Source organism: Agelaius tricolor, unplaced genomic scaffold (assembly GCF_023055355.1).
Source record: "Agelaius tricolor isolate 1412-34295 unplaced genomic scaffold, bAgeTri1.0.p SCAF_3, whole genome shotgun sequence".
Taxonomy (NCBI): domain Eukaryota; kingdom Metazoa; phylum Chordata; class Aves; order Passeriformes; family Icteridae; genus Agelaius; species Agelaius tricolor.
In genome coordinates, this window is record NW_027269263.1 from 4,541,009 (window position 1) to 4,566,173 (window position 25,165).

The 25,165-nt window shown below is 40.1% G+C and overlaps 1 protein-coding gene across 14 annotated transcripts in view; it reads right to left on the reverse strand.

Moving 5' to 3' along the window:
* The window catches only part of WNK1 (WNK lysine deficient protein kinase 1), a 98,802-nt gene that overhangs the window by 48,125 nt on the left and 25,512 nt on the right, over positions 1 to 25,165 (reverse strand). For all 14 annotated transcript variants that reach the window (XM_071422228.1, XM_071422227.1, XM_071422225.1 and 11 more), the window contains exons 2-4: positions 17,880 to 18,052; positions 13,724 to 13,944; positions 11,560 to 11,717 (exon numbers count right to left, since the gene is read on the reverse strand). In XM_071422228.1, coding sequence (XP_071278329.1) covers positions 11,560 to 11,717; positions 13,724 to 13,944; positions 17,880 to 18,052 — 552 coding nt within the window. The remainder of the gene's footprint in view (positions 1 to 11,559; positions 11,718 to 13,723; positions 13,945 to 17,879; positions 18,053 to 25,165) is intronic.

The following is a 25,165-nucleotide window of genomic DNA, read 5'->3' on the forward strand; positions in this document are numbered from 1 at the left end:
AATGCTTAGATTTGGAACAAAACCATAGGTAGAAAATAGCAGAATCAATTAATGTTTCAACCTTATGGTCAGGATTTTAATTTACATTTTAAAAAATTACAGGGGAAAAAGTCAAGTCAAGTTTAAAAGCTACAGAACCAAGCTAGGCAAATGTAAAACAGTTCAAAAGATTCATAGAGAACTCTGATTCACCTCCAAAACACTTTCCTGCAGCTACATGCACTTGACAGAGCTGAAATTCTTACTCACCTCTTTAGCACAATCCTTGTGAGAGCAGCAACAGTGGGAATTAACAATTACAAAAATGGGACAGATCTCTCTTTTTGTGAAATCCATCAGGAAAAGAGAGCCACACACACCAGAGTTAGCAAGGTGCTATTTTCCGATGGGACTCCACTGGGCTGTGGACTTAACGCACAGCAGAAGGAAAGCAGACAGCAAGGTTAGAAGGGAGCATTGTTTTCTCTTTGACATCTCTTGCTATTTTCCAAGTCCAGTACATGAGGCTGCAGAGGTTTGAGCTCAATGTCTGCTTTTGTCACTCTAATGCTGATTAGAAAGAATCAATATAAGCAAGAGGTAAGCAGGTGCCTTTCCGCCTGCCCAGCCAGCTGCGAGAGGAGGAAGAAGTGACAGCACAGGGATCCTTTACTTCCTGCATGTTCCCACCCACCCACTTGGCTGCTCTGCCTACTCTCCACCCAGGTTTTCTGCAAGAGGGTGAGGCTGGGAGTGTGATCATCATGCAGCTCCCTCCTGCTGCTGCACAAGTTCCTCTTTGACCAGGGCAAGTAAGTTGGTCAGTGTGTTGTGCAGGGGAATGAAGGCAGCTGCTGCTTCTCCTCTCCCTTCCATGGAGCTACAAGCAGCACACACACAGCTGACTGCCATTCAGCCTAACTAAACACAAGTCAGCACTACAACAGTACAATGCATTTTGCTACCAGTGGCAACACCATCTAATTTCCTTTCCTTTTTTTCCTTAATCTAAGGGCACAGAGATGTGAAGGTGATTTTTAAACCACTGGACAACATTAGAAAACTGCATGGTTGCTTGGTTTATACCACGTGCTCACAAACAATCCAGAATTGTAGTTTCTGCTATCTCTCACTAGACTTCAGACCTCAACTTGGAAGTTCAGTTGTTTTCTTCTTTTGATACCTAGTTCCAAGCAACCATTGTAAAACCTGTTTATTAATCAAATGAGCTGGCCATAGCTTCAGGGTTTGGGTTTTTTTATGGTGAGGACATAAGGAGCAATGCTAAGAAAGATCACATATACCATTTTAAAGATGAAGTTAGCAAACTAATTTTGTCAAACTAATGGTGATGAACTGTTATGAAAGGCAATTTAGAATTATCAAGATCACTTTTCACCCTAAAATACCATTTTCAGTTCCTCAAGTATACCCCAATTATACCAGTGGTGCTTTTATGGTATACACCATCAGTGTTGCAAAAGCAACATTCCACACACTTAATTAAGGCTACACTTTTCTGGGGTACACAGCATGACCTGCAAAGAAGATTCAACATTTCAGCTTTTGACAAGTCAAGTCTACCTGTCCCAGCAGAACCCTAACTCTTGCTTGGCTCTTTTCAAAGATGCCATAATTCTAAGAGCGTGGAAAGAATTCTACAGGAACTGATTGATCTTCTCAAACAAAATGTTCTAACACTGCAGTCCAGAAGCTAATAGCACCAGCAGCAAAGTCAAATCACACAAACAAAGTAATTAAAAGGTCTATATTTCCTTTCTGCTAAGCTGTTACCATTCTAGTTTGAGCCAGTCCCAGGCTGCCACAAACCATTAATTCAGGAATTTAGAGAGAGTTATGATTGCAGTGGAAAAAAAAGATCCAACCTCTTTCCCCCAGTCCCAAAGAAGCCCTCAGGCAATGGTATATATAGCATTTAAATTGGTTTACCCCGTGATCTCCTAAATTTCCCTACCTGCAATTAGTTACTTACCCAGCCCTCAAAACCTGCATGCTTAACCATTTCACCACCTCTAAACATTCATCTTAATCCTGCTGCCTATTCTAGGAACAATCTTTCAGATTTAGTTCTTTCCTTATTTCACACAGAACGTACCTGAAACTGATTGATAATTCTCACCCCAGTTGAACTCAATACACAGTATGAAAAGAAAGACTTCAGCTTAACATTTACTCAGCTCAAGAGACATATGGTTTGCCTACAAAGGATGGATTTTCTTGTTCTGGTTAAAAAACAAACTAGAGTAAGTTTTTTAAAGAAATAGAAATGCAACATACTAAACAGAAGTAAAAATTTTGTTTCGCTGATGTCAGTATTTTCATAGCAATTAATTCTGCTCAATTGATAATTCTGCCAAGAATTAAACTGGTAAATCCTGCAGAATAAACTCTGTACCAGATCAGTATCCTAGCAGAGTAAACAGCATTACTGCAATGCAAGCAGTGGGAGCAGATGAAAGATTTAGCGAGCCAGAGCCAGCTCATGAGGCACTGTTCAGGCCAGGACAGGCCTTGCTGCCTTCCCTTCTGATCAAAAACAACAACTGCATATTTTGAACCCAAATCCTCTTGAACTTGACAGATCTACCATCATCTACATCAAAATTTCCCATCTCATCTATTTGAGAGCTCTATGCCACTGAAACACCTTAAGCAACTGGCCTTCACCCTCTGCAGTGCAGGTGTGTAAGTTATTCAAGTCTCATGATCCTTAACTTTCTCCAAACCAACAGGTAAGTATGTGTGCCCTGAGTTCAGAATCACACTATGAAGACAATGGCAATGCTGTAGAATTTATACAGGCCTGCTTGCTGCAATTTAGATACTCTTCCTCTTTAATTTATCACCTAACTTAAAAAACATTTTGAGGAATTAACAAAAAAATTAGAGGTCAATCACAACAACAAATTGACAGATGTACAGAATTAAAGTTGTTAAACATACAAGATATATCTTGATTTACACACTCAAACAAATTGCTTCTTCCTGAAGTTAAATCTGTATGAGAGAAGTTTGGTGAAAAGGATAAAACAGACTCCTCATTCCATGAGCAATCTTTGCTCACTATCGCCTTCACAAACATATCCTACAGGTGATCAGCAAGCCTAAGAACTGGACAACACTGACATTGCCTACTCAACCAACTTCTCTGTCAGTGTCTCAATACTGTACTTTTATCTACTAAAGCCAGAGACTTCACAGCATTCAAAGCCTTACAAGACTGCTCTAGTAGGGTACAGTTCTGCTACTTCACTCCCACATGTTTAAGTTTGAACAGGAACTAGACATAACTCTCCTTAGAAATTCCTGGCTGCAAGCCTTCCCAGCACTCTCAAGACAAAGGCAGTAACTGAAGTTAACTGAAGTGAAAACCCACTGTATTTGTGATGATAATAAAATGCTATGGACTAATGCAGAATATATACTACTATTGCAGAATATATACCACAGCTCAAAGCTACACCCCTGACAAGTGATCCAGCCCAGGAAAAGAACTAAGTTTTTACTCAAGACATGGAAGTCCACTGCTCTTCAGAACCACCAGGTAAACCAAGTATCTGCTTATTTTAGAAGTCCAAAGAATCTGAAGCTAAGAATATTGTTTCAGTTTTTAAAAAGTTATTAATCACAACAGTAATTGCAGCATGTATAGAATACATCAGTCAAGCTCCAGAACAGGAAATTTTGTCACCAGGACAGAGTTTCTCAGTGCACATCTGACTAACAATTAGCATATTGGTGCATGGAACAGTGGAAAGGGGCTTGTTTAGAAACACAGAGTGTGAGGACAGAGGTTCTTCTGAAACAAAGTCTGATTGGACAAGTAGATCAGGTATTAACTCTTTTGCACAAAAGCATAAAGGTAAGATCAGTTGCACCCTATCACACACAGTTCTTTAACCTAACCCTTAGAAGCAGAGGTGCTGCCTCTAACATGAACACCTTGAGCTAGCTCAATGACCCTTTGCTTTATTGGGACTTCAGCTTGAAAATGGCTTTCAAAAAAACCAAAACCAGACATGCCTAGACACACATTTCAGTTTTATAAATTTAGAAATGCCACAGTGTCACAATACTAGAACTGTCTGTCTTCTATTTTCAGTATGGAAAACATGTTTTTGAAAAATAAAATTGTATTAGTTGCACCCTCTGTTTTAATCTGCTCCCACTCTGGTAGGAAATCATTGTTCTGCATTCATTTTTAAGTTCGTGTACAGTAACTCAAAAGCCAGAGATTAGTTCCACTGGACTTCAAACTGAATTTAAATAATGATGTGACATGGGCCACAAAACCCATCTGGTACCAGAACTAGCCTTTAGAAAGGATCATCTACTTAAAAGGCCTAAGGTAATGTTGCAAACACTAAAAATAGTGCACAATTCCAACAATGCACCAAAAGACACCATGCCTTTTATTTTCAGACTTATTCTAATAGGAGTGAAGGCTTTCCTGGAGTTATCCCATTCCTATCCCTTGCAACTATAGCAGTACAGCTGGCAGGACAAGAAATAGCAGCCTATGCATTCTTAGTGTCAGTATTTTTAACCAGTGGCACTCTATGACAAATAACATTGAACCATCAGTCTCCCCACAGGAATGTTTCAGTGATTCACCAATCACAGAATTATAATGGTTCTCATCACACTGCAGGCATTTTAAAAACACTTATCACCTCCTTGCTCCTAAGAGCCACCTTCCCAGCTCTTGTTAAATTAACCTCAGTTACTGTAAGAACTAAATGGATGTCAGTACAGGATAAAATATTAAATACGAGGATCATAGGTTTAAGAGATCTGATCCTTAAAAAGATACTTGATGCTGAACAGTGAGCTACTTTTAGAAAAGAACTCAGTTGAATAAGCCTTTTCCCTTCCAAACTCAGGCATCACCTGACTTAGCTGTGCAAACCACACAGAATCACAGACTGGGTCAGGCTGGAAGGGACCACAGTGGTCATCTGCTCCCACTCCTGTCCAGCAGAGCCATCCCAGAGCACATGGCACAGGATTGCCTCCAGAGGCTTCTGGAATATCCCCAGTGAAGGAGACTCCACACCCTCTCTGGACAATCTGTTCCAGTGCACAATCCCTGCACAGTACAGAAGTTCTTCCTCATGTTCAGGTGGAGCTTCTGTGCATCAGTTTCTGCCCACGGCCTCTTGTTCTATTGCCCAGCACCACCAAAAACCAGGCTCCATCCTCTGACACCCTCCCTTCAGATACTCAGACATTGGTAAGGTCCTCTCAGTCTTCTCAAAAGGCTGAACATGATGTGCAATACTTTTTTTTTACATTTCACACTTTACGGCCAGAGTAAAGTGTCAAATATAAAAAAGTTTCTTCTTTGAAAGAATACAAGAGTTTACCCTTTCTTCCAATTAATGTTTCCTGTGCTTGGTTGAAGATTTGTAGCCTTTCAATACCTGCTTTCACAAAAGATCACCTTCTCTGTTGGAGGGTTTCCTCCCCTACTTTTGCACTGACTTTTTTGCAATGCTTTTTTCACTAGAAAGGTTGATAGGAAAGGTATCTCCATACCTATTTAAACCAGGTCAAGAAGCCAAGTCATGCAAAGTAAAGAAAACAGTTTTATTCATGCCTAAAAAATGCTAGATATTGCTTCCAGGAAGTAGAAGAAGAAATTAATCATCACTCATTAAGTACTGCAAGTGAAATTAATCATATGTCTAAAGGTTTAGTATTTTTTATTTGCTACTTAAGATCCCTCAGGAAGAAGAAGAAAATAAGAGCTGGAATACTTTATCCACTGCACCTCTAGTGAAAATGAAGCAGTTGACTGGTCTAGACAGTTATGACACCTAACTTTTAAAACACTAAAGAAAAGATTCATTTTACCCCAACTGACCAGACTAGAGCACTTGGTAGCTGCCTTGTTTCCAGCAAAGAGAATGACCTTCACCCTAACCAGTGAATTCCAGTTCCCACCAGTTAGGGAAATTAAGGAGTTTTAAACCAGTTAGACACTGCCTGGTCAGGTTACTCATTATGTGCCTTGTTCCCTTAGGCCCTTTTTTAAGCTCTGGAGAACACAGAAGAAAAATGTTATGCCTGCTGTGGAACATTTTAGTACTGAACAACCTTTTTTTTTGAAACTCAAAAAATGCAAAATGCTTTTTTTTTTCCTCCCCTTCTCATCTTAAGGCCAGTTCAGACAACAGACATTTGTTTAGAGAGAACAGACTGGACTTCTGGTGAAAGAAAGGACAAATACAAAACTTCACTATGTCAAAGTAAGCATGGAGAAAATCAAGTACAGAGCACAAGTCCATCAGGAAAATTTAGAAGGTAAGTTTATATGATGGGAGGGGGGAGAAAAAACAAGGGGGTTTTCTGCTCATACTCAGAGATGATTAGTAGATTTGAAACTGAGGATGGTTTTATTAACTTTTTAGCAAGGAACATATTTGGATTTTTACGTTAGTGGTATATATGCAAGAAGGAGGAAAATTGGCATAATAAACATATTAATTGTCTTTTTACTAGTCCTGGGACTAGTCAATCACCTAGCAAATTTAAGCCTTGGGACATCCAAGTATTAGAGATCTAGATTTTGAGGCAACAGCTTGGGTTTCCATGGTCCCACCAGAGGCTGAGGCAAAGCAGCTGCAGTTACTGCAGTTAGTTATGCCTTCACCACACTGATGCCCAAACAGACTAAATTAAGAAATCATACTTAAGATGTCTGTTCTATAAATATCTCTTTTTCCATTTAAATGCACGTGTAGTCCATTTTAAGTATCTCCTGTGACAAAGTGTTTAATTGCAATATGCATGGAACAGGTCAAAGAAAATATACCAGTCTCCTGAGAGGAACAAAATCAGACAGGGAAACCCTCCTGAATTTTACCAAGCTCTTACACCACTCCTTTTGGTTTTTTAATGCAAGCAAGTACGTAAAAGAATTATATATCTTGATTTCATTTTGCATTGTAACTCTCTGCATTACTTGGATACAGAAGCAGAATTGCAAAAAAAACATAAGGAAAAAAAACCAAACAGAAAAGCAAAACCACAAAAAAAAGGGGAGCCATTCCCTAATCTAGTAGCATTCCACACAGACAGCTGTGCTTGTACGAGAGGGCAGAGGAGAAAAAATGACAAAGGAGAGGAAATCAGTACTTTAACTATAGTACAGCTTGCTATCAATTCATTGCAGATTTAGATTATTTCTTTTCTGAGGCCAAGCAGGCATCAGTAAGAGCTCACTGGATGCATTCAGTCCCAGCTGAGGAGACATACTGCTTAAACCTCAGAGATTTCCCCATCCCACAGGAAGGTAAAATTCCAAAGAGCTGCAATTTTTTAAGCACTGACTATTAATTTATTTGGAACCATTTCCAAAGAACAGCAGAGGATGGCTTCAATAAAGAAACCAGGGTTTTGAGACATAATTGCAACACTGTGATTTAATGAAAACAAAGATAAAGGCTAGATTCCTTTATGCTTGAGTGACAAGCCATGCAGATGTCTTTCCTTTCTAAAGAAACTGCTAGTGAAAGGGTCTGGACTGAATATGCTAAAGGGTGCAAGTACAAACAGAGGTCAATAATCTGTGTTAAACTGCTGATTTCCTTATCAGAATGGTGAAACAAAGTTTGGCATAACACCTTGAGCACTACAGATTCTGCAGAGTTGTGTTTTTTAAGCAAGGTATATAGCCAGGTTACTCTGTTAAAAGAATTCTTCTAGATAAAATAATTCAGTCAACAATTTAATTGCACTTCTGTTTCTTAGGCCAGAGAAATTTCAAGAACTTTATCCTAGGACTGTTTTAAGGAATTACAAGAACTTCCCAGTGAGAGAATGTAGACAGTATAAATGAGCATCTTAGGAACAGCAGGTTTATGCAGCAATGCTATTGTCCAAGATGTGAAGCAACAATTTCTGCCTTGGCCAAAAAATATCTCATCTGTGAGAGGAACTTCAGCCTTTAGATCCAAATTCTAGATCTGTGGTTGCCAAGGTGTATTATTTAACAAAAAATTGCATCCAACCATGAGCAAAGACAGGACTGAGTACTCTGAGCAGTACTGCAAAGCTGCAGTATCTGGGCATCAGCTAGAGCCATCCTTATCACAAAAGGTGTCAGGTCAAAACTCAACACAGCTGAAGGCCCCCTAAAAAAGAGACCAATGCACAGCAAAATGGGAGAAAAGAACATAAGCTGGTATTACCAAGAGGTTCTGAGAGGACACCCTGGGCTTTAAGAGACCTTTTACAGGATTCTGTCCTAAGCAATAGCAGGGATTTGAGATAATGGAGCAACTTTGCCTTTTACTAAGCCTAATAGTTCCTGCAAAGAGGGTGAGGGAAATTAATTAATTAAAATACATATGGCCTGCAGTGAGTGGCTGCACATTTTGATCCTATAGCCTCTGGAGTTTCAGTGGTTTTTAAGCTCCAACATGGTATGACCTTTCATGACTTTCACAGCAGACCATTGCTATTGTCCTTCACTCTACTCTCTGTATGCACACGGATAAAATAATCCTTTCAGTTTAAGGCACAGCAAGACTGTAGCTGCTACCTCAAAACACCCCTAAACATATCCAGGAAGGTAGCAATGCAGGGGTTGAGTAGAAGATGTTAAACATCTTCTACAAAGCACACCACTTTCCAACATGCATTAGAAGAGATGTGTTGGTAAGTACTGCTCAAGTCACTTGGGCAGGAGGGGGTTTTCTGCCTCCACTCTGTCATTGATAGTTCACACACTGTCCTTTCAAGTACTGAATTTGGCAAATGGTTCACTCCTCACCCACAACTGCACACATGGTCTAAACTTCTAAAATCTCTAAAATCTTCTAAATCTGAAACTACCTGGCTCTTTATCACATTGGTTCACAGAGCTTTCATCGAGTGGTAAAAAGAATGCCAGGAGTATTTAATTTCACTTTCATAACACAGATCTCTTTCCACATTATAGAACACCAAATCCTCCATTATCAGCTAAGACAGGATTGTGCTTTATTTCCAGGTAATGTTGTCTTGCCTTCATTGAAAGCTTTCCTTAAAAATTCTTCACATTTTGTTTCTGGTTGGTTTTGTTTTGAACAAACTGCTTTGCAACTGCACTGAAACGAACAACCCCAAAAACACCAAAGCACACAGACTTTCAAAGCAGACAAATGTACATGTCATTTTCTTTACCTTCCTGTCCTTTGCTACTTCTGAAATAAAACAAGATTTGCTGGATTTCATATCAAAGTGTATCTTAAGAGCTCTCAAGTAGTAAATTAAATAGTTGGTAGTTGGAAAAAAAAAAAATCAACCAATAAACTTGATTTGTGAACCATCAGCAGAGTAGAAGAGAAGGTGGTGTTGGACAGACCAAAAAATTGCCAGTGTTTCTCATCCACTTAGAATTTCCACTATCAGCCAATAACAATGGGGAGAAAGGAGCACCACACACAATAAACAAGTGGTAAGTGGAACCCTGGTAAGTCTCTAGGTAACTTTTACTGCTGCAAGTCCCTACAAAGATTTCCAGTTATGTACTTCAAAGACCAGGGAATTTACAAGCCTGAGGTTGTCTCAACAGCTGATTCTCACCAACATCCCAGTTCCTAGCAGGGTCCTTAAGGACAGGCAGGACACTTACATTAGGCAACATCCATGCAAATTTTGCTGCTTTGGCTCTATGCAAGACACATCTGTAATCACAGTAAAAGGCACCACTGAGAGTGTTCTAGTAAGATACACAGCTTTCTTCCATTGATCCCAACTGCTTCCAGGACTGATTATGCTGTACACAGAGCAAGGACTAGACTTCAGCCTAGCTCTTGAACTCTGTTTAGAAAATTAGAGGTAAGTTTGCCAACATACACAAAAAAAAAATTAAACCAAAAAACCCAACTCTGTATGTATATAAATGTATATAAAAATTTATTCTAGCATCTGTGCAAAACACTGAAGTGATCACTTGTGCCTTTTTTTCCCCTTCTTCCGTGCCCCTCCAATATTTCCCTGAAAAAGGGGATAGTCTTATTTCACCAAGTCTCTCTTCAGAATTCATTGCTTCTGACATGAAGACTCTTCTCCAACTCTAAGTCAGGAACTATATCTGCCTTTTGCAGTGTGAGGCATCAGGAATAAGAGAGTGCTTTATTTTTCCAAAGCTAGGCAAGTTATTTATTAAATCTGCAACTTCTCTGAGATAACATGCTCAAAAAAAAATTAACAGGAACTCATTTGTTTATGGACAAAGAGGTAAGTCTGGGTGGGGTTTTTTTTCCCCTCCTTTGCACATATGCACAGGTATTCTGAGAAATCCAGTACAAGTTTTCACTTCCCCAAGCAGCCACCTCACTATTCTTTCCAAATGCTTAGGTCACAAGGTTGACCATGTTTGTTTCATTGTACTGGTACACTCTTCACAACAGATATCACAGATTAAATCTAGCCACACCATGCTGCACATTTCTAGCACTGCAGTTCTGCTTCCTGCACTCAGGGCCTGCATGTTCCCCTCAGTCTGGTCAGATGGGCCAGCTCTAATCTCTTGATTGCCTTCTCAGCCTTATTTGTTTTCTCCCACAATGCCTCCCACCACTACACTTACCCAGTACTTACCAAGGTGGAATAGCTTCCTGCTATTTATCAAGTGTTACCACTTCATCATCATAAAAAGTGCCCCCAAAACACAGGAGCTAAGGGCCATTCAGAATTCAATAAACTATTAAAATCACTCCAGGCAATTGGCAGGCAGCTAAGCCAGTGCTCAAATCTGTTATCCAGCTTTATTGCAGAGAACAAGGTTACCAGCTCCTCTTCAAGACAGAGCTACTTCTACCATCCCCCAAGTGGCTCAGAAAATAATCTGTTATTATTCTAGTGCATTCATTTTCTCTAGTTTGGTTTGGGGGGGGGGGGGGGGGGGGGGGGGGTTTCTTCATATTTTTTTCTTATATACTGACAGAAGAGCATGAACTCAAGGCAGAATTGATCCACATTGCCTTCTCTAACAAACCTCTAACATGTACCAATGGGACTTGATCTCCATCTACTGTACACAAAGGCTCAGATTGGGCAGGGCCCACTCAGTTAGCAGAGCCTCAGGTGTTAACTAACCAGGTGGCTTTTGCTAAATGCTGCTCCCAATTTTTGAAAGATCCCCCACCCAAGGCTTTAAAGGTGTTTTTTAACAGTCCATTGTACCTCTCCACTCTGCCTGCAGCTGGTGCATGGTAGGGGATATGGTACACCCAACTCAATGCCATGTTCCCTAGCCCAGGTGTTGATAAGGCTGTTCCTGAAATGAGTCCCATTGTCTGACTCAATCCTCTCAGGGGTGCCATGCCTCTTTTTTCAAGGCCCAGGATGGTGTTACCCTGGTAGAAACAAGATTTTATTTCCATTGACATATTGTCCAAGCTTCTGACAGATGTTCAGTGAGTTCAACCACCCTGTAACTTCGCACTCATCCCAAAATAACCTCTTTTCAGGCTTTTTTTCCCCACGCAGCACTGGTGCTACCCAGCTGTAGTTCTTTGCTGCTAACAGCAGCAGCTTTAGGCCCAGCAGTGAGGAGGGACTTACACTGGTCACTCGCCGGTAGATCTGCGCGGCATTTTGGCACTCGGAATAAGGATATTCAGAAGTGGCCATCTCTAGCATACACATCCCAAAAGCATAAACATCAACGGACTCATCATATTTCTCCTCATACATCTCGGGGGCCATGAACTCTGGGGTACCTTAAATTAAAAGAACGATTCAGACTCTAAATGTCTCAAAGCGAGCAGAGGCTGCTGGCGTTACTCACCGCAGGGACAAGCTGGGCAAACCTGTGAGACAAGAGAAAGTGGAGGCAAAAAGAAGAGGGAGGAAACCCTTAGTGACTCTGTTGCACCAATGTACTTTGTGAGTCTTCCATTGCAAGGCCTTTATGGAATAACAATGGCACGTGAGAATGATGCAATTCCCTGTTTAGGTATGTTAGTTGATACAAATATCAGAACAGACTGGATTAGCCTGAAATCAAACAGGAGGGGAGGGGATAAGAAGAGGGAAAAACTGTAGACTAGCCATAGGCTGCAAACCAAATACTAAGGAGAGTTAAGGCACTTACCTTTTCTCCCTGTAAGAAAAGAGGCACATTAAACCTTGTTTCATAAATTACCTGACTGCCCTCTGCTGCAAAAGAAGTAGTACTGGTAAGAGCCCATAGCTAGTCTCTGACCTGGTGCTCTCCATCTACTTGCTCAAGTAGAATGGTTCAGGTAAGGCCTTGCAATGAAAAGCTCTGCTGTTACAAATAAAAATCTCCGTGAAAAGAGGATAAGAGGTAATTTTCTGCAAAGGCCACTCACCAGAGCCCTTTTCTTCATATACTTACCTTCCCACCTGCAGTATATTTATAGGCCTACTGCAGATACAGGCATTAGTGAGGGACATCCTACAGTCAAAAATACTCAGAAATACAGAGAGATTGAGTTACAGGCATAGAGCGTGAGATTCAACAAGTCCCATTTAAATAGTGTGCAGAAAATTATTGCCCAGTGAAGCATCACAGATCCCCTCTGCAAACAAAGGGACTGCATTGTATGATCAGATTTACTTCAAGCCAGAGATGCAAGTTTGCTTTTTGTAAATTTAAACACAGAATTATTTCCTGCAGACACCAGATTCCAGACAATTTACAGATCATTCTACAGCCCATTGCTTGTTTTCACCAGGCTAAACCAAAAAAAATGTAATTGCAGTCATTTATCCAAAGGCTAATCATTAACAAATAACCATGTAACAGATGGTAATTTTCCAGTGATAAATTTGAAGATATCACAAATATGCTTAAGAAATTATGGTTTTTAACACCATTCTTTTCTTCCCTATTAATATTTTGACCTGGTTAAGAAGCAGGAAATATTTCAGTGACAGCTTGCAAGAAAATTTACAGGTATATGCCACTGATCCCAGCTAGGAATCTGGCACAGGACTGTTGAGTAATGCTGAATTTTAGCAAGCTCTAAATACTGAGAGTGAAAGAAACTTTATTCCCTGCAGTCTACTGACCCAACTATAAAAACAAAGCTGATAAAACCAATTCTTTCAAGAATTCACAAGATTATACTAGTTCCACCAAACCAATTTCTGAAAGAGTTATGAATGGATACACAGGGACAGAGCCAGAATAAAGCACTATTTCCCAGTGCACCCTCCTAACTCACACAAATCCACATTCTACAGACTCCCTGAGTAAGGTGTTACACCACAGCCTGTGTTATTATTTAAATATAATAATGTCTTTCTTTGGTATTCCTCAGTTACATAAACCCCTGGTGACAAGGAAAAAACATTCGCCTGTATGAACTAATGCTACACTAAATATCAAAATGTTGTTTCGTCACCAAAATGTATTTGTACATTTCTTGAAGCAGCATCACATCAAAGGTAAGATTTTTATGTGGTGAAGAGTGGTTTTATCAACAATGTTGCACTAGATTGTTGGGCAGGACAAGAAGTCTACATTCTGAATCAGCTAATGTTATAAATATATAAATAACAAAAGCACAACCAAAATTTCAACATGTCTTGGCATTAGGAACACAGAATGACCTCAGCAAGCAAGAGACAAAGCCTACATATTTTCAGGCTTTGACCATGTACCTTTGTAAGTATGTTTTTTAGCAAAGTTCTTAAAACACTCAAGTCTCCAAAGAGGTAGACTGGCTCAGCAGCCTCCAAAACAGGAGAGGCTTACCTATCACACTTTTGGCAAAAGAAGCTCGTTTCAGGGTTGCCAGACCAAGGTCTCCAATCTTGACTGATCCAGTGGGGCCAGTAATGAAGATGTTGTCACATTTTAAGTCTCTATGAATGATGGGAGGAGTACGTGTGTGCAGAAATTGTAAGCCTTTCAGTATCTGACGGCACCAGCTTCGTAGTACTTTGATTTTCATCACTTTGAATCTTTTCAAATACCTAATGAAAAAAGTAACAAGAGGTTAAACAGATTCTGCTAACAAACAGTAGATTAAACTATACCATTTGCTGTTTGGAAGCAAAGAAGCAGTAATTAAAGACATGTATCAACTTAAACTTCTATTTTAGAATCTACCTGAGCATTTAATTCCTTCTGAGGAGCTAAAGATGATTCCCCTCTACAAAACTTATCCCCTTTCTTCTAGCCAGCAGACTATAATGATGAAACAAAGATGTGAAAGCTTGGTGTACATAGCTGATAACACCTCTGCATAGAAAATCATTCTACAGTAATTAGACAGCTGGATTAATGAATTTCAAGGCCCTAATTCAATGACAAATAATTCAAGGCTCATTAATTACAGTTCTTTACCTATTTAACTTCTCAAACACTTACAACCTCTACCTTGATTAATTATAACTGGGTGGGAAGGTGGGTCACTAGATCCAAAATGTTAATAACCAACAAAGTACAGAGCTGTGGAAACCTGCAAGAGCTCTGAAATCATTAGTCCCTCGTTTACAAGAGTAGTCAAGCACTCTCTTCAAGGTTTCCACATTACCTTTTACATCTGCTTCAAATTTACCTGAGGAGTTAGCAAGATAATTAGAAATTCTTAGAGATCCCCTCCCTGGTGCAGGACAGGGTTTGATTACCTGAAATCCAGCTATGGACAGATGGAGACAGGGTAGAGAAATCTTTAAAAAGGCTCTGTCAAATAACTGAGGTGGAAGAGTTCATACATAAGTCTGTATTCCTTTTGCAGGTAAAATGCAATCCAACCTTAACTGTTCTATCTTTGCCACTCCTCGAAACCCCACGTAGGAAGAGTCAAATTTCATACCAAAAATATTTTTCAATGAGCATGACCTAAGACTAACATCTTATTCTGTTACTTAACTTCAGCAGATTAGAGATGCCACAAGGTGAATAACCTCTGACAGTTTTCAAGTGCTTTCCAGCAGGGTTTTCTCTCAACCTCTATTTGGGTGAAGAGCTGTTTTGTTCCTTCTGAAAAAGTACAGGCCAGACTGCATGTAGAGAAAGGACCTAGCATGCTCTGTAGAGCAAGGACTTTATATTCTTGTTCGGTCAGAGTCTCCGATAAAGATCAGTTTCACACTACACATAAACTGCCAGTAAATTCTGTGACCAGCATGGAGTCTAGCCACTGCAATCTTAAAACTAAAAGCAAGTTGTGTTCAATTATTCCATGGTAGTGGTCAGTCTCTTCTGCAGATTCACTTAACTAGGAGATACAGTCCTGAAGAAATCACTTCAATCAGCTCCAACACAGAAATGCAGTGTATTCATCCCTTTTACTTTAATTTCTCCAATTCAAAACAAGATCTGGAAAATCAAGTTGCTAGCAATGATCCTGCTGTGAAAATAAATCTGTAAAAGCAATTGGGTCAGTTCCAGAAGAAATCAGGTGTCAGAATGTAAAGGAAGACAGGGAAAAAGCCAAGCCAAGGAAGGAGACAAACTGAAGGGAGGTTCTGAATCGCATCAGCTACCACTTGAAATCCTGCTATTGACACAACCCTCATTCATTGCTCTTGAGCCTGTTCCAAAGATCACATGGTAGGGGCACTTCAGTTCAGCATCTGGAATCCCTAATTACATTCTTGGTTACAAATATGCTAGTCCACTGCCAGCTTTTCACTGTTAAAGGACCTGGACCCAACCATCACCCAACATTGTGCAGTGTGGCTGCCACTGTTCCATAAGATTAACCTGAATTAAGTCACATGTCACTTCACGCAGAAAACACTTTAAAAATGGAAGCACATACAAATAAACAAAAATAGACAAGCCTACTAGCCAGTATGTTTTCACTTTTCCTACTATCATAGAAGAACTTGGGCTTGAAGAGACCTCGGGAGGTTTCCAGTCTAAGTTTCTGTAATTACAATTACACAGAGCTCAAGGAGCCATGGGAATCCTTACTAAAACAAAACATGAGAAAATTTCCTTCTAGATACCATCACACTTGTATTCCATTCACTTTTTTACATCAAGTGACAAGAATGTCTATACCCCAAGTACCAAAAGAAGAAAGGTATCACTTTTATCAAATGCAGGTAAGTAAACATATTGAAAGAAGATATGGAAGTAATAGTCAAATATATGCGAACACAAGTGTGCAGTGTAAATCTAGGAAAATGCCACAAGCACATGAAGTACTTAACTAAGGCACACCTGAAATCTCCCATACAGCTCACCTGTCAAGTCTCAAGCAAAGCGGACTAGAAAAATTAAATCCCAGTTAAAACACCAGCTATACAAGAGTAGAGAAAAACCCTAGCAAGACCTCTAAATTTTAAAGGATTTTCAATTAAAGAGCCTATTACTTTTCTCTGGATCAAATAAAAATATTTTCTTAATTCAAGATACAAAATAATCCCACAGCCAGAAAATCTGGGGTATTTCTTCCTACCAACACCCTACATTATAATTGTCTATTATTACTTCATCATCTTGCATATGACACCATGTAAGCCAATCCAAATATTAAAATCTGCGAGAGGGATAAAGGAGCAAAAAAGGGAAGAAAAAAAAATAAATTTAGCACTACACATTCAGCAGAAAAGTAAGTAAATTTTATTTAAAGGCATCAGTACAGAGGTGCAAAACCATTAACTTATTACTTGTCTGAAAACAGCACATTAAGCAGCAGATCTGTTATTTTACCTGAAATACCTTCAGCAACCTGAGAAATGTCTCCACTGAACATACACCTAAAGAATGTTGTCGTATCCTTAGCCATCCAGTACTATTTCAAGAGACAAACACTTCCCTGTAACTGCAGCCCAGACTCCCAGAGAGCCATTTTTCTTCTTAAGAATGTCCATTTGTAGCTATCAATAAGCATGGTAAAAAACACAAGACATTCACAGGCTATTTCAGCCAAAGGCAAACTGTTTCCAGCTCCTGCAGCCTGCTTACATATGTAGGGCGTGAATGCCTCTCCAAGAGTAAAATGGGCACTGAACAAAGTGAGGGATGCAGAGCCCCTTTATTGCAGAGCTGGCAGCTTCACTCCCAGCAGAGGGATGGTGGCTGGAGCTCAGGACATGCTCCCATAGAGGAGCAGAACCCCTTTATTGCAGAGCTGGCAGCTTTACTCCCAGCAGAGGGATGGTGGCTGGAGCTCGGGACATGCTCCCATAGAGGAGCAGAACCCCTTTATTGCAGAGCTGGCAGCTTTACTCCCAGCAGAGGGATGGTGGCTGGAGCTCGGGACATGCTCCCATAGAGGAGCAGAACCCCTTTATTGCAGAGCTGGCAGCTTTACTCCCAGCAGAGGGATGGTGGCTGGAGCTCAGGACATGCTCCCAGAGGGGCAGAGAGCAGAGCCCTGAGAGCCCCACGCACCACTAGAGGCCCTCGCAGCAGCTGCAGCCCCAGCACTCTGCTTTTAACTCAGCCTTCAGCACACCACGAGGTGCACTCGGCTGTCTCACAGGTCCAAACTGCAGGATTTTTATCTGAAGTTTCAGCAAGTTTCAGATAAAACAATAGGTGGTGAATTTTTTTCTTTTTACATGTTATTTGTATTGTGGTAACAGCCAAAACCTCCTCAAAGAGGTGAATTAATTTGAGCTTTGAACTTTATGAACTAGCTCATCCATAATGGAAAGCAGCTGGAGGAAAAAAAAAACAAATTCTGAGAAGTGAAAACTAAGTATTGCCTTCCTGAACTCTTAAAATCCAAAAGTCTTGTGAATGTGCTTACTGGGACATCACAAGTAAGAAGTGACAAGCTTGCTAACTCAAAAGATGTACACTAGTAATGCTCCTCTTACACAAGAATGTTCCTATGGTAGGTTATCCCTCAGCAGAAGGGCTCAGTTTTCATCTAAATATCACCTACTTCTAGTGCTCTAGTGCTGTGCTAATGACACTCTGTGACTTATCTTAATTTACTTACGTTTTTAATGTTCCAGATGTCATGAGTTCCGTCACAAGAACAATACACTTTTTTCCTTTGACTGTAGACTCCCAGGAATCATAGAACCTGACAATATTGGGATGCTGAAGCCCTTTCAGCATCCCAGCTTCCTCTTTAAATCTTTGTCGCTCTGACTTGGACAGCTTCCGATCCTAATGAAAAAGAAAAGGTGCATCAGAAAGTTTTGCTTCATTTTCTTATTGAGAGGCAGCAACTTGAACACAGTTAGGTACACACGAGAATCACGTTTTAAATGCCATTTGGTTTGCAATTACCTTTAAATATTCTGTTTTGAACACATTCTATTAGTCTTTTTATAATATGTTGCTCTGTATAATTCTATTGCTCTCAGGGTTAAGAACTGCATGTCTGCAGACTAACTCCTCTTTCTGCTTTCTCCTGCTTTACTACTCTTAATAAATTTAGCTGTTGCCTGACTTAGGGTGGAAAGGGGATATAATGTCCTGAACACTTCAGTGTTTGAGAATGAAATCAGACCATTTAAAGCATGTCCCTCTCATGTTGTACATTACAATAACTTTTCATTATTCCTAGATATCTGTTCAGACCACAGGTTAAGAGATGGGATTAGCCATCCATAGAGGGGGTTAAGCATCAAACCTCTGTTAACAGACAGTATGCTCCTGTAGCTGCAGACCATCAAGTGAATGAATTGGATTTTCTTTGATTAAATGCAGAACCTCATGATTGAGCAAGTTTCCTGAAATCTCATGTCAACAAAACCAAAAAGTTACTCTTGTACCTCCCAGTAGAGACAGAAAGCAATCTTTTGGCCAGAGGCAGAACACAAAACAGCATTCCTGGACTGTTGTGTTGCAGCTGGCTGTCAGCTATCACCAAGACTTGGAGCAGCTATTACCTGAATGAGCAGCACATCTCAAAAAGACATCTCTTTGTGCCATGCAGTGTTCTCAGTCTGCCAAGGCATGACCATTGCACTGCTCACACCAGTCAGACTGACTGACTGGCACAAACCGGGTCCATATGCACTTTGCATTAAAAAAACCAAAATATTTCAGGCTATACTTATAGCCAAGAATTTCAGAAGCATTGTTTCTAAGTTATTTAGCAATAACTGAAGACCTATTTGTCAGATCTGAGTAAAAATTTTAAGTCATTGATTTCACATTGTCTTTTCCATTAAAAGGAGGCAGTAAAAACACAGGATTTACTTATACTCCCATTGTGCTCCAGACTGTAATTCCTCTTCCTTTGTTTACAGGTCATGTGTTTTCTCAATATAATTCAGCCATGTAATATCTAAACCATCCTACATTCACTAAGACCATCAACATTTTCTAAAAGGTTCACAGAGTATCTTCAGGCATGGACAAACTTCTTTTTCAGATGAAGCTCCAATTTTCACAAGTATACAATTTCCCTGGGTAAAAGTCTGAAAACAGGTTTGAAATCACCTCAGGGATCAGTTTCCTACTGGTGTCTAGAATGTCACTCACCTTTACAATTCTTACGAAAATGAAAAATCCTTATGTATGACTAATTTAATCTACAGACATCAAAAACCATTCAGTCCTACAACTACTTAACTCTGCAGAAATCAGCATTACTACCTCTCCCCATTCTTTCATATTCGTATTTGCACAAGTTTTGATATAGCATTTGAAGAAACACTCCCCTAGTAACTGAGCATTCATGTCTGTTTAGGTGTTGCAGGAGTTTTTATATGTAATTAGTACTCTCATTTGAGCTAATAGCCTTCCTTTCAGTATAATGAACAAGGTAGCACAAGTTCTGTTCCAAACCTCAATCTTAAACTGCCTCAAACCGCTGAGACGGAAAAGCAGTGAGCTGCAAGAGGTACAGCTGACCATACACACATGCAGCAGTGCTTCAAACAACACAATCACAATATCATCTTTCTTACAGGAAAATAAAGCAGTATTCTCAGCCTCTGCTCTTGACCCTCATAACCCTTTTTTAAGCCACTGTACTTGGCTGTAAATTCAGCTACTATATAAAGTCATTATACAAAAAAGGCTGCAATAATTATTTTTCTATCACTTTTAAATAGTCAATATGAAAACCTGCATTCATTTTTGTCCAAACCCAAGATTTTTGATAGACATTTGGATTACATTTCCTTTATTGTGTGCATACTAACAAGTTATCTACCACAAACTGTTAACCAGTTTTAGACCTACACTGACATCAAGTCAAGGCTATTTCATTTCAGTCTCATTTTAACCCACGTAACCCAATCTCCCTTCAGGGCTTTATTCAGTTTTCCCTGCCCCTGTACTACTGTCCCCAAATAGAAACTAACAAGTGCTAATCACCCTTATCACTGAACCGACTCCTAAGAGGCACGCACTCACATTGGGACTCACTTCTCTCTCTGGTCACATCCATGGCAGCATCATGTTCCTGCAAACACAGCTGTGACGTCCAGCACAGACACTCAACACTTCAGTGCTGGCATTAAAAACTCACCAAGACCATGCAATAGACTAAGTAAAACAACACTGCTTTCAAAGTCACAGTGCCCCAGTGATCTGGGACAAGTTCGGACAAAGCACAGGCCAAAAACCTTCACCCAGGAACACAGCTATGTTTTTGCAACCAAGGAAACCCTGCACCCTTCAGTACATAACTGCAGCAGCAAAAGGGAACATTAAACAGAGCTGGAAGAAAGAGACAGAGAGGCCACTTGTTCCCTAAGCCCAGCAGTGCATACTACCTTTTACTACCCTCATTTCCTTGGACACACAGCCCACACCCTCATCTGTAACAGGTTTTTATATTCTTCTCCTAAAGGAACACTAATGCTAGGTTACAGAAGACTGCCAATATACTTGAAAAGAACCCACAACCCAAACATTCAGGAAAATACTGAGTCTCCTGTACAATTATGCCAACAAAGCCTGTACACACAATGACTGGTTTTAGCTGTACAAATTACATTCTAATGCAACTTGCAAACAGTTGTCCTGCAGGCCAACATACAATTTAAAATGACAAGTCCATTTTCAAAACCTGAGTAATTAAAAATATTAGACAGCGAGATCTCCCAGGCTGCATAGACACAGACTAAAATAGAGCCTATCCCAAATGTATGTTGGCATCCTTTGAGCTATTAGTATGGGCAAAAGTGACAACTTCACCTCATGCTTGTTCTTGTACAAAAAATGCAACTTAAGCAGCTGCAGCTACTAAAATATTGAAATAAGCAAGTAAAATAGAGCTCTGTATGTAATTTGGGAGACTGAGCTGTTACCAGCCATGCTAGGTATAAATAGCTCAGGAAAAGCAGGGGAATGAGAGTATCTTGGCATCACATGGAATCCAGAAAGTAGCTGGAGAGCATAGCTGTGGCACAGAGAAAGAACCATCATGACTTAGTGAGAATTAAAAAGAGTGTTTAGCATTTTTTTTGGGAAGGGAACAGTTTCCACCATCCTCAGTTATAACTGCATATTCCAAAAGACACAAGCCCAGATGTGTTTTCCCAGCAAGGCAGCTCCTGGGGGCAGTACTCAGAATCCATCGTGGCCTCCGAGCAGGAGCCTGCACAACTGAAGCACCCTCAGCTGTATCTCCACTTCTAAAGACGTAATGAAATCTGTGGCCTATCACCCAAAATATGCCCTCCTTTTGCCTAAATTATTGTAAGTGTGAATCAGGCAAGCAGATTTATCCCCTGCAGCCTTTTTCCTATAATGCATGGTCTTAATATGTACATAGATGGATCATTTCCACACATATATGTTGTTTTCATTTGAAAGCAGAAACATAGGTTTCACAAATTAACATTCCAGTTTCACAAGTACAAGATCAGTTAGGCAATTTTAATGTTTTTGTTGATTTTAATTTTTTTTTTAAAATCAAACAGCCAAAAACTAAACAAAGTAGAAAGACTCACAAGTAGTTTTCCATAAGCCTAGGAAACTTAAACAATTTCATAAAGAAGCCAGCACTTTAAGAACAGTTAGTAATATACAGCTTGATATCCTATCCTTCAAGGACCAAGTCATTTTGGAATTCCCACTAATAAAATTTAAAAATGGACATAGTCTCTCCTTTCTCAGTCTTTTGTTACCATAAGCAACCTTAGGCAGACAAGACAAACTCCTAAATCTAGAAGTTAGCAAATCACATTCTTGTAGTAGCTCAGCTGGCACACGCTGAGCAGATATAGCCCAAATATTTTTAAAAATATACAAAGCTGTCAAACTATAGCAGAGCTTGCTTTCTAAAATGGATTTAACTACCTTATAAAATAGACAGCATTGTTCTTCCTAAACTGATAGCTTCCCTGGAGGACCTAAGTGTCACATCCCAATCACTAGGCTGCCCTTTGAACAAACTGAAACAGATGCATCAAGCCTACTCTGTTCATTTCATTCATTCCTTTCCACCTACATTAAATTGTTTTGACAAGCCAGGACACACAGCAAGGCGTCCCAGCACGTGATTTGTGGTTCTGCAGTGCCAGGGGCCTGAAAGGAGACGAGCAGCAAATGAAACGATTGTTCAGCTCAGAGAATTCAACAAGCTTTTTCTTGGCTGTTTCCACTTATCCATGTCCTTCCCATCAGATTTGTTTTGGTCAGGAAAGAGCTATCAGAGGTGTTTACATTTTTCAATGTAAAACAGGGATCCTGGGCATTCGTGATAAAGCAGGTACAGGTTTACTCTTCCACTAATTTCCTCAATGTACAGCACCATGAATTACATGCAGCATTGTTACTACCCTCTTTCTACCCCTGTACCTACATGCCTTATATAAATAAAAAACAAACCAACCCAAAACAACTCCTTTCCCCCCCTAAGATTAGCTATTGTACCAAGCCACAACAAACAAAGCTCATAAGCAAAAAATGCCTATAATCCTGTGGTGGTTTGTTTCAGCCAAGACTTACTATCTACTCAGCATCCTCAATATAGAAAAAAAAAAAACATTTCTGGCACCTAAATTAATCTTAAATTTCAACTGGGAGATTCACACAGTCACTGAGCCTATGAAGTAATTTCCCATGTGTTTTCCTTTCTATCTGTCCACAGTCCTTCTGAGTTCTGTCCTGTTCACATCAGGACAAGAAATCCCACATCTGCAGAACACATCCCAGTGCCCAGAGCACTCACAGGGCCCAGTCCAGACAGCAGAGGCAGCCAGGAGCCTCCTCATCAAGGCACTGAACTCTGCTCACATCCCTTGAGTCTCTTCAGCCAGCCCAAGCTCAAGCAAGGCTCCCACTATTTGTACTGAATTTTTACTGACTGACACCAAAAGGCCTGAGCTGAAGTCTGGGACAATTCAGGTGGCATCAAACAGACACAGCTTTGCACTGGTGGCACAGTGCACCTCGCCCTCAAACACACACTACAGGATACCAAGCAAGTGGCCACCAAGAGAAATACTCAACATGAAAGGAACTACACCTGCCAACTCCTGCTATACATGCTCCAAGGTGATTTTCACCTCCTTAACATCAAGGACAACTCACATCGCTGAAGTGCTGGGGAACCTTCATGCACAGCAGAATAAACCAGACTCAGAAAACTTCCCATGATCTCCATCTACAAATAAGCAGACTCATAAGCAATATAGGTCAACTTTAAACTGTTTGGGTTTTGGTTTAAAAAAAAAAAACCACAAACAAAAATTCAGTGAATGAGCTGCTACACAATTTAGAGCTCTCCCATCTTCCACAATATTAGGAAGATAAGCAGTAAAGAGGAAACAGAAAGACTGGACACTTCATATACTATAGACAGGTTTTACTAGTTTTCTGCATATCATACCACTAGATCCAGAAATGATACACAGCTGTGGGGCAGGGACAGTTAGTGGGTTGATTTGCAGGGAGGGTTAACTAGACTACAGCAACAGTATGCAGTTTTCATCCAGACATGCAGTAGAAAAATTAGTAGCAATGAACTGTCTTCAAGTGATGTGATCTGTAAATGTACAGCCACGAGAGACTTCAAAGTGCTGTTGAATTATAGATAGTCTGAATCACAAGCAAGGTGAATTAGCTATCTCTGCTGGGGTTACACTGAGCAGCATTTTGTCAGGCATTCAAATGTCTGAAAATCTGAGTGAAGACACTGCAGCTCCCAGCCTATTATTTGGAGGAAGAAGTAGCATACAGAACAGACAAATGTTCTTCTGTGTGCATTTCTGCAGCATATGAGAAAGGCTTTGCAAGCCTTTAAGCAAGGTTAATGAGGGGTCATCAGAGGAGAAGCTAGCAAGACTGTGTTCTGATATTCAGCACTGTTAATGGAACTGAGGCTTTGTGGGCTGCAGTGTTCTCATCCTGAAAAAATCTAGCAGTTAAGAGGAAAAAAGAGCACAGTAACCATTGAGCTAGATTAACAAAATATCAACAAAGAGTCCACTGAGCTTAAAAATCACCCAGCATTACACAGTTGGTGCCTAGAAATGGAAGTCTCAGTGCACAAGCACTGCATCCACTTTTCTGCATCAACACATAAACCACTTAATACTTTCCAGCATTAAAGACTAGGTAGAGAGATAAAAGGGAAGGGAAAAAGACTGTTCAAAATACATCCCTGCACAGCAACAGACAAAAAAAAAAATTGATCAAAGATCTGCACAGATCCTTCCATCACTCTACTGCCTACAAACCACTGAACACAAAAAAAACTGGTTAAACAGAGCTGAGCAGCTGCTGTTCCAAAAGTACATATCCAGGCTAAAAAACACCCCAGCCACTCCTCATAAGGCTTGTGCTCTGAACCCACTGCCAGCTTTGCTGCTCTTCATGACATGCTCCAGCACCTCACTGCTCTTCTCTTGGTGAGAGGCACAGAACTTCCCAGTCACCTTCCTGCTCCCCTTAGTTTAAAGATAGAAGACAAAGCTTCTGACAGGTAGCAAAATACTATGCAAGACCAAATTAATGCTTATTGAAAGAATCATTTCACCTTGCTCCTTGGCAAGTCTCCACAAGAAGAATCAATTTTATATAAGCTACAGACAATCTTCATGAAGCATGCAAATAACCTGAAGATAGATAACACTGAAGTATAAAATATGTATCTAGCACAACAGAAAAGAATAGGCTTGCAACAGTTAACATTTTAAGGTTCCTGATTAAGGGTAAATATTTGCTGTAGGTTTCTTTTTATACAAGGTATAAAAATGCTTTAAGTTTCAGCAAAGTACACAAGTAGTCAACCTAAGTGAGACACTGAGGGATTATTCCCATTGCTTGTCAGTTTCTTGGTGAAAAGCACCTGCCTTCTAAATTTTTCAT